Below are 10,369 nucleotides of genomic sequence, written 5' to 3' on the forward strand. Positions count from 1 at the left end.
TTTGAACTCGCGACGTGTCGATTGGGAGCCGCGTGCTCCAGCGCTGAGCCATCTGGCTCCCGGCCAAGTTTAGTGTGAACCAGAACCTTGAATGGGTCTTCACTTCAACAAATGATCACGATCCAATGCTCTTACTCTGTTCGTTGACCCAGGGAAGCCTCGCTGAGTCTCAACTCTTTTTCAGGAGGGTCCTGCCAGGTTTTTTGCATTCTGGGGACGATGTCGCTTCTGTGCAATCTAAATCAAATAATTGACAGGTTTTTGTTTTTTGGAGTGGTGATGTTAGGCCGATTCCAGTTACATGTAATCGATTTTAGCTATGGGAGGAAACGGGGGAACCTAGAGGGGGGAAACCCATACATACGGGGAGAGCATACTAAATTCACACAGAGGCACCCTGGTGAGGAACCAAACCGAGGCCCTTCCCTTCCCATTGTGAGGCGCGAGTGTCATGACTGCGCCGCCACCCCAAGTCCTGGGTGCACACGTGCAAAGGAGCAATCGTAGCAAGCCGCGCTTACAAAGGGAGAGGCTTGCGGCTTGAGTGACGAGGCGACGCGTGCGCTCAGCTGGAGGAGCAGGGGATGTTGCCTGAGGCCGAAGAGCCGGTGGACCACCGCCCGTGGACGCAGCAGCATCTGGAGGCAGCCGACATCCGCACGGCGCCTGCACTCGCGCTGGCGCTCACCCCACCACAGGGCGAGGCTGACGATGGCATGGACGTGAACGTTCGGGGGCCCAGTGAGTCGCCGCTCCCCTCCCGCACGGTTGTGATCCGCACGCCGTGATGCACACGCAGTTACCCGCATGGTCATGACCCGCTCGCAGTTACCCGCACGGTTGTACGGCCGTGACGCGCTTGGCGGTGCCACTCACAGGTTAGGTCGACAGGGGCAGAGTAAAGTGTCCCATTCGCTGTGTGACGTCAGTGTCTGTGTGGAGGTGATCACACCACATCCCTGTTTTAACGGTGTTTCCCATGTGTATAACAGTTGAGATGATGAATACCAGCAGCAATAAAGAGAGATCACGTTTTCTTAATGGCTGTGTAACTCTCTTAAGTGGTGAAATGTTTGTTAGGTTGTTTGGCATAGCCGTGTTGGAGTATTGGGGAGTATTGGGGAGTGTTGGGGAGTGTTGGGGAGTGTTGGGGATTGTTGGGGAGTGTCGGGGAGAGTGTCTGTGGCTGAAATGTTCCCCGCCGCCTCCTATTCCCCGTGATCCCAGACGGCTTCACGCCGCTCATGGTGGCATCATTCCACGGTGGGGGCCTTGACTCGAGCCTCTGCGATGAGGAGGAGAGTAGCGACGGCCTTTTCGAGGACGGCGCCGATGACGGTTCGGCCAACGTCATCACCGACCTCATCTGCCAGGGCGCCGCGCTGCACGCACAGACGGACCGCACTGGTGAGACGGCGCTACACCTGGCAGCTCGCTACGCGCGCTCCGACGCCGCCAAGCGGCTGCTGGATGCCGGCGCCGATGCCAACCTTCCCGACAACATGGGCCGCTCGCCGCTTCACGCCGCCGTGTCGGCCGACGCGCAGGGCGTGTTCCAGGTGAGTGCCCTACCAGGGCTCTGCGTGCGGAAATTAGAGCGGAGAAGGATGAGGGCGTGGTCGCACCGTTGCGTACGAGTCGAGTGCTCGAATGGCAAAATGATCAGTGGCGCAGGGGGGGGGAGGGGCAAAGACGGCTACTGCCTGTGAGCGCCAAGCTGACGACGGAGCACGCGGCACGGTACTGCCCACCCTCCACGGCCCTCGGCAGGCAGGGCCACCTCAACAACCGGCAGGGCCGCCGGAGCAACCAGTGCCTCCTCACAGCCAGCGCTGCCACACAACAAGCCGTAACAGCTGTCGCCGTTCCGGAACGCGGTCGCTCGTCTCCGCAATGCGCTGTACGTTGAGAGTTGAGATGTGAGCCGGTGCGCCCCATAGCGTGACGTGTCACTGCCCCCGTCGCTGTGCGTGAGCCGTGTGCGTGACCCATGCGCGTGCGTTCTTCCGTCAGATCCTAATCCGCAACCGTGCCACGGACGTGGACGCGCGCATGCACGACGGCACGACGCCGCTCATCCTGGCCGCGCGGCTCGCCGTCGAGGGCATGGCGGAGGAGCTCATCAACTGCCACGCTGACGTCAACAAAGTGGACGACCTCGGTACGACCATGCTGCCAGGCACACAGCGCCCACACAGCGCCCACACAGTGCCCGCATGCTCGAGAGGAAAGCCGTGCTGCCACCCCACCCGTAGCGGCGCTGCTGCTGCTTGCTGCTGCTTGCTGCTGCTTGCTGCTGCTGCTGCTTGCTGCTGCTTGCAGCTGCTGCTGCTTGCTGCTGCTGCTTGCTGCTCTCTGCTGCTGCTTGCTGCTGCTTGCTGCTTGCTGCTGCTGCTTGCTGCTGCTTGCTGCTGCTTGCTGCTGCTTGCTGCTGCTTGCTGCTGCTTGCTGCTGCTGCTTGCTGCTGCTTGCTGCTGCTGCTTGCTGCTGCTGCTTGCTGCTACTGCTTGCTGCTTGCTGCTGCTGCTTGCTGCTGCTGCTTGCTGCTGCTGCTGCTTGCTGCTGCTGTTGGCTGCTGCTGCTGCTGGCTGCTGCTTGCTGCTGCTGCTAGCTGCTTGCTGCTGCTGCTAGCTGCTGCTTGCTACTGCTAGCTGCTTGCTGCTGCTGCTTGCTGCTGCTGCTGCTTGCTGCTGCTTGCTGCTGCTGCTTGCTACTACTTGCTGCTGCTTGCTGCTGCTTGCTGCTGCTGCTTGCTGCTGCTTGCTGCTGCTTGCTGCTGCTGCTTGCTGCTGCTGCTTGCTGCTTGCTGCTGCTGCTTGCTGCTGCTTGCTGCTGCTGCTTGCTGCTGCTGCTTGCTGCTGCTTGCTGCTGCTGCTTGCTGCTGCTGCTTGCTGCTGCTGCTTGCTGCTGCTTGCTGCTGCTGCTTGCTGCTGCTGCTTGCTGCTGCTTGCTGCTGCTGCTTGCTGCTGCCTGCTGCTGCTTGCTGCTGCTTGCTGCTGCTGCTGCTGCTGCTGCTGCTGCTGCTTGCTGCTGCCTGCTGCTGCTTGCTGCTGCTTGCTGCTGCTTGCTGCTGCTGCTTGCTGCTGCTGCTTGCTGCTGCTGCATGCTGCTGCTTGCTGCTGCTGCATGCTGCTGCTTGCTGCTGCTGCTTGCTGCTGCTTGCTGCTGCTTGCTGCTGCTGCTTGCTGCTGCTTGCTGCTGCTTGCTGCTGCTTGCTGCTGCTTGCTGCTGCTTGCTGCTGCTTGCTGCTGCATGCTGCTGCTTGCTGCTGCTGCATGCTGCTGCTGCATGCTGCTGCTTGCTGCTGCTGCTGCATGCTGCTGCTTGCTGCTGCTGCTTGCTGCTGCTGCTTGCTGCTGCTGCTTGCTGCTGCTGCTGCTTGCTGCTGCTGCTTGCTGCTGCTGCTTGCTGCTGCTGCTTGCTGCTGCTTGCTGCTGATTGCTGCTGATTGCTGCTGATTGCTGCTGCTGCATGCTGCTTGCTGCTTGCTGCTCTGATCGCGCGAGACGTTCGACCGTTCGGGTGCCCCGCATCGGCATTGCACAAACACGCGGTGGGGTCGTTGTCGGCCACGTGGTGGCCATCGATCGGTCCCCCATCGCAGATTGTATCACGAGCAGCCTCCCAGCGGGCACACCCCGTGCTCCAATTAGCAACCGTGATAGCGAACATTTGCAGAGCGACGGTTTTGGCTACATGCAAGATGGCGCACACATGCTCCGAATGTCACCCACGAATAACAAAACGCTGCCCTTCGTGGTGTGAAAAGAGGGAAAGCTCCTGAGGGCCAGATGTTAAAACTGTGGATGTCGTCAGAGAAGCGGAATCGGTTGTCGGTATATAACTCGATCGGGGAATGATAACACCATCAAGAATTCTTCCATTCAAAGCGCCAATGAGCAGGCGTCCCTGGCCGCTTGCGCGTAGAGATTATTCGCGAGTCGTCAGGAACAGAAAATGTGAAGGTTTCTCACGGCTGGCAAACAATTGAATTCCCAAATCTAACGCGACAGCGATTCCGCAACGAGGAAGCACCCACCGTGAAGAGAAGAGGCGAGAGCAAGGGTGGCATTTTTTTTGAGAGAACGCACCCGAGGAGGAGACGGAACGATGATATTGTATTTTTTGTGGGAGCTTGATGGAGGGAATGGCGACGGCTTGGGGAGGACTCCATCAGGTGTGGCTAGATGGTGGCTGGCTGATGGCGTGCCAGTTCTTGAGTTCTCGTCGTCAATCGCTTGGTAGTATCCGCTCCGTTTCGGCAGTGGGCGCGTGTCCGTGTCGTCAACTCAAGACACGATTGTCGCCTCGCAGGGAAATCAGCGCTGCACTGGGCGGCAGCTGTGAACAACGTGGAGGCCACCCTCGTGCTGCTCAAGAACGGAGCCAACAAGGACATGCAGGACAACAAGGTGAGCGCACGCACAAGCTGGCACCTCGTGCCGCGCAGCCGGGCATTCCCTTTGTACGTCAATGCTGCACTGGCGAACAGTTTCTGGCTACTTTACGAAAATCTTTTTTTGCCGCGACCCGACGTGCTTGCCTGCCCACCCATGTTTGGCTTCTCTGCAGGAGGAGACGCCGCTGTTCTTGGCGGCCCGCGAGGGCAGCTATGAGACAGCCAAGCTGCTACTGGATCACTTTGCCAGCCGCGACATCACGGACCACGTGGATCGCCTGCCAAGGGACATCGCGCAGGAGCGGCTGCACCACGACATTGTCCGCCTCCTGGACGAGTACAACGTCGTGCGCAACCCCTCGGGGCCCAACGGCCTCGTCTCCCCGCCGCAGGCCAACGGCGCCTACGCCCACGGCGCCAAGGCTGGAAAGAAAGGGGTGCGGCGGCCCGGCAACAAGTCGGGCGTGGCGCACGATGCCGCCAAGTGCAAGAAGGCTCAGAAGAAAGTGAACGGCGGCATCGCGAGCGGTGGCGGTGGCGATGGAGCGCCGCTGCTAGGATTGGACGGATCGGCGTCGCTATCTCCCGTCAACTCCGAGTCGTCGCAGTCGGACGCGACCTCCCCGTCCTTGCTGACATCTCCGCACGCAGCGCATTCCCTCTACGCCTCCATGGAGGCCGTCGGCTGCGGCCCCCCTCGCGTCGGCCACCCGATGGCTTTCAGGAACGGAGCCATAGCGGTGGCGTCCGGATGGATAAACCCCATGCAGAATGTGCCTCTGTCGCAGTTCGCTCATCAAGGCCACTCGCTCGGCCTGACGTCATCGCACCCTCAGTCTAACCACAGGGCCATGATGTCACCCCTGCACCCGGCCATGATCAATAGCCAACATCACCAGATGCTGGCCTTTCAACAGAACTTGTATTCACCGAGAAATAAACCCCTCATGGAGGCTCCACAGCATCACCCGGAGCAGGCCCGTGGCGGGGCTTTTTTTCAGTCCAAGATGCCAATGATGCAGCCACAAAGCAACCTGCAGGCCGCATCCCAACAGTCGCAACTCCTAGCATCCATTAGCCAAGGCAATATGTTTACTTCTCTTCAACAGCAGCATCAGCAGCATCAGGGAATCGCAGTGCCCATGCAGAGTTTTGTAGGGAGCGAATTTGGAGAAAGCTTTACTGCCAATGACTACAAGCCCAACGAGATGTCCCGCTCGCAGACCAGCTGCGTGCTAACGCAGACCGTGCTGCCTCCCCAGGAGGCAAATCCCTCGGCGCAGTCGAGCCAGCTCGCCAAGCGCGAGGGGGCGGCCCCCGCAGAGCAGTTCCCCACGCCGCCGTCCCAGCACAGCCGTGGCGAGGGCAGCCCCGGGCACGCGCCCCCGCCCGGCACCCCCGGCGAGCACCCCTACCTCACCCCTTCCCCCGAGACCCCTGAGCGCTGGTCCACATGCTCGCCCCGCTCGGGGGCATCAGATTGGTCCGACGGCGTCTCCAGTCCGCCCGGCTTAGCCGCACGGGCACAACGCCGGCCCGCCGACCCTCAGCAGCAGCTGCACAACCTGCAGGCGCTCATGTAACCCGGCCTCGCGCCCTCTTCTCTCGCCCACTTCGCTCCTTCTCTCCCAAACGGCACGTGCCGCCGGTCCTGTGACGTGCGGCTGCCCCCTGCGTCGCCGTAGCAATGGCGGTGATGCGGCGGGAGATGGCGTGGCGGAGGGTCGCGGAGCCACGGGTTTGTTTATTCCGGACCGGTGGCGGTTGTGGTTTGTCGTTCACACCAAAATCCCCGCGCGCTCATTCTGCCTGCATCCTCCAAAGATGGAATATCTGCTTCCGATGCCGGCAGAATCTGACCGTCTCCCACCTTGTTGTGAGCGAGCGTCGAGTCGGTAGCTGTGATTGCTGCTGTAGGGGGTCGCGTTGCTACCGCTGCTGCTGTTTTAAGAGCTTGCGTGGGGGCAAGGTTAAACTTGCACGTTCAGTTAAAATATTTCACCCGGGAATGTATGTACGTTGGACTTCTTTCGCACCGTACGTAGCCAATCGTAGGTGCGGGGGAAGGACAACAAAAATGGCTCAAGATGGAACATCTGGTTTGCAAGGGGGTCCCGGCTGCCGTTTTGACACGTGCATAGCGAACACGAGATTACACGGAGGCAAACATGTTACGTATTCAGTTAGTTAAAAAAAAGTTTCACTTAGTTAATTTTTGCACAAATCCTGAGGGCGATCGGACGCAGCAAGTGGTACGGCCAATCACAGCATCCCGTGCTCGTAATTTATGCGACACAATGCAGGCGTTTTGATTTTATTTCCGTCATGGTTTACGATTTTTCTGTTTAGCTGTGGTACCGGCGTAGATGTGTCTTATCAGAGCATGCACAAGCATTTCTGTTGTTGTTCATTTGAAATGGATCAAGGCGTGGGAGTGGAGAGGCCCGCCCGCTGTCTCGCGATGGGAGAGTGGTCGACCTTCTGCTGCTGCTGCTTTTGCAGCTGCTGCTGCTGCAGCTGCACCCTGCCGCGTGCCGTATCCCGGTCGAGTTGTTTCCCACAGTACGCGGACGGTCGGTCGGTCGTCGCGATGAGCACACGTGCATCAAAAAAACTCAAACTGCTCTGCAAACAAATAATTTCCAACTCGGATGAATATTGTTTTGAGCTATGATAATAATTGTGTTTTTTAATGAAGCTCGTTCATGCAAATCGCCTCTCAAGACGCTGCTGTAGAGTCTGTGGCGCCGTAGTATTTCGCGCAGAGATGCATTAAAAACCACAGACAAAGCGAGAAAGCAGCCGGAGCTGGTGCCACCAGTTGTCCAAGCTCTGTGGTCCTTTATTTCGATTTTCAGCCACCTCCATTTCGCCAAAACGCATTGGTTTTGGACAGGGGATGCCGGCGGCGGCACGGCCCGTGACCCAAGTCGCGGCTCGGCTCTCGCCCAGGCGAGCCACTTCAAAGCGACGCTCAACTTGAGCCGGCTCAGAGAACGGTTCCTAGCCACGCACAGGATGTACGTGAGCCATGGCTGAGTCACTTGTGCGTCTGTTTGAGGCAATTGAGCGGCTTACACCTGAGCTGGGCTGTGGCCAAGGTACCGGGCCCGAGTCTGCCAGGAGAAATCACGCGTGGCCACACACACACGCGTGCGTTCGTGCGCGCGCGGGGTTTGTGCGTGGTTACATGAACACACACGCACCGGGTGTGTGCAGTGCTTCCTGGGCCTGGTCTCCAGTGCATGCTGCATCGTGTGTTGTACCGGGAGAAGGGTCACGTCTCAAAATTGTTTAACTTGAATGGATTTGTCTTAAATAGGGAATATATCTTGAAAGCAAAACAATGTCTTATGATCGGAGCTTATTTACACGTGTTTGCCTTATCAGTAAGTGTGGTTTATGCATCACAATAATGGCATTTTTACAAACATTTTGTTTCTAAGCTAGCTTATGTAACCATGTGTAAATTATGATATTGTTATATTCTACATTTTTAAAAAAATGCTTGGGACAGGTATACTTGTCGCGAGTGCACGTTACATTGGTCACGTGTTTGCGGTAGGTTGTCGGCCTGGTGTGAGCGTCAACGTCTCAGGCTGCGGGTGTAGCCTGTAGGGAGTCACCCTCCCGTGGGTTCGATTGAATCCTCCTCCTGTGCCCCTGCTCACTCACAGGTGGGACGAATGTCCCGCAACCACGCAACCCGCGTCTGGTCTGTGCGGTGCTCTTCTCGCAAACCGTGCAGTGCTATTCGTTAATCTCACGGGCTGCTAGAATGCGTGCGTTTTCTTTTCTCTCCGTAACTTGTTCCCATCGTGCATCTGGTATGAACGGTACTCTTAGGAGCGCTTTTATTGGCCGGCGTCTATAGCCTACGGGAACCGTGTGTGTCTTGTCTCTCCGTTGTCGCTCCGAGCAAAATACCGCGGGGAGATGGAGAACGGTGTGGCCGTAAAGAGTCGGGCTCGATGCACATTCTCGATTTAACTTGGTTTGGTACCGAGTCCCTGTGGTACCAGCGCCGCGCGCGCGCGCCCGCTTACTTTCCCACGGTACTGTGGCATGCGTTTAATTGTGAACAGATGTGCTGCTGGTCGGCTGCCAGTCGTGCTGCAGGCGCGGGGGGAGTGCCGAGCGAGGAGCAGGAAGGAGCAACTCCGTTCGTTGCTGCTCGGCGTGGGTACTGCTCGCAGTGTGGCCAGTCGAGCTTTCCAAGGACAATCGTGTCGCCACCGAACGTTTCTCAGTCCCCCTCCCTCAACATACACCAAATCACAATGCTGAATACCGGTACTCACTGTATATGACACTCAACAGATGCTTCAGTGTACATAAGTAATTTGTTTCATGTTTTTATATTTGGTAACTTTTTTCTTACAAAAAGAAAATAACTCCTACTTATTTTAGTATCCAGCGCTGTTGACGTGGAGCCCGTGTTGGTGTTTGACGGAAGTTTGTGAATAAGAAATTATTATACTGTTTAGACTTTTTTTTTTACTCTTAAAATATTTTTTTATTACTAAACCCTGTAGAAATGGTATTAAAATATGTATTTTGAATTGTAAGCACCGACGTGGTAATAAAAGTGCCTATCAGTTGGCTCCGGCTCTGTGATACTGGTGTGCGACCGTGGCGGGTTTGCTTTGGAACGTCTGGGATCCTGTCTGGGATCTTGAGACTCGTGTGGCTCTCAGCGTGCCAGTGTCAAGCGCGCTGCCAGCGGGGGATTTCTCACACAATTAGCCGCGGGGAATTCATGGAAGTTCGATGGAATTCAATAACCACTTTTGTATTTGCATGGCTTCGTGTAAATTCCTCTGCAGCTGAAAGTGCCTTAAGTCTACATCTGAAGCATTCGAGGGGGGGATCCCTAGTGGCAGCTATCCCTGTGCAGGCACTTGGTGACTCAGCAGTGGTCTGTCGGAGGGGTGATAATTGATGGAATCTCAATTGATTTCCAGGAAGTGTTTGGAATTTGGTAAATATGGATCATGAAAAGTGGACTTCGCATAGTGATGTCCGTGGGGTCTTTGAAGCCCACTGACGCGGATGGCGTGCGTTTACACGGCGAATGCGCCTGGCCGCATACATTTAAACAATCGCCACCGCAACAGGGAGAAAGTGCCACCTGCTGGGCCATGCCACCTCCCGGTGAAATTGCTCATCTACTGCTTGGCCCATCAGGAACATTGACGCGGCAGACACACAGACGAGAGCCGTCGCACGGTTGAGAAACCCAGGCATCAATTGTTAAAGTCACCGTTCCAAAATGACCTGCAGTTGCTGATCTCTGCAAGGCGGATGGTGCCTGGGCTTGAATGATTCGCCGGCGCCTCCACATGGTTCCCCCTGCTTTGGTCAGTCTATTGGATTTGCTCTCATTTTACCGTTGAGAGTACGAGTCTCAACTATTCCACTGGAGAAAGTCACAAGGTCGCTGGCGTCTTGTAAAAAGCGCGAGTGAGCAGCGCAATGAGGAGTGGCATTGAGCCACCCACCCCTTGGCACTGCGACCGTATTAGCATGCTTGGATGCAGCTGTAGCAGTGGCCCCATCAGGCGCCCAAGGTTAATTGGGGCTAATGCTGACATCAATAAATAAAACCGTTGAAAAAAAGCAAGAATTTTCGTGGGTTTGATTCTCGACACGGGCACCTGTGCAGAGTTTTATGTTCTCCCCCCCTGTTCTACATGGGTTTCCTCCCTGAGCTAAACACACAGTGTAACTGGCCAAAACGTCCTAATGCTGAATAATTACCTGTGCAGGCTACCCAATTGGGATTGCGCACGTAAACATCGCCCCCTCACTGCGAAAAACTTGGCACGAAGTTCCGAAAAAAGTAAGGCTCATTGAGGCCGAATATAAAAAAAGTAGGCAGTATTTTTACTGTTGCCAAATGCATCCATACATCAAAAAGGGAGAGTAGCTGGTGGATGTGTGAGGGGTCGTCCTATAAGCGGCGAGAAC

The 10,369-nt window shown here is 56.6% G+C and overlaps 1 protein-coding gene across 1 annotated transcript in view; it reads left to right on the forward strand.

The window, feature by feature from the left end:
• LOC144724469 (uncharacterized) overlaps positions 1-9,001 on the forward strand; it is an 81,741-nt gene extending 72,740 nt beyond the window's left edge. The window contains exons 31-35 of the mRNA XM_078603626.1: positions 570-741; positions 1,228-1,559; positions 2,014-2,161; positions 4,315-4,412; positions 4,573-9,001. Coding sequence (XP_078459752.1) covers positions 570-741; positions 1,228-1,559; positions 2,014-2,161; positions 4,315-4,412; positions 4,573-5,982 — 2,160 coding nt within the window. The 3' untranslated portion in view covers positions 5,983-9,001. The remainder of the gene's footprint in view (positions 1-569; positions 742-1,227; positions 1,560-2,013; positions 2,162-4,314; positions 4,413-4,572) is intronic.
• Positions 9,002-10,369: the final 1,368 nt, after the last annotated feature.

The sequence above is a fragment of the Lampetra planeri genome, chromosome 20 (assembly GCF_965212315.1).
Source record: "Lampetra planeri chromosome 20, kcLamPlan1.2.h2, whole genome shotgun sequence".
Lineage (NCBI taxonomy): Eukaryota > Metazoa > Chordata > Hyperoartia > Petromyzontiformes > Petromyzontidae > Lampetra > Lampetra planeri.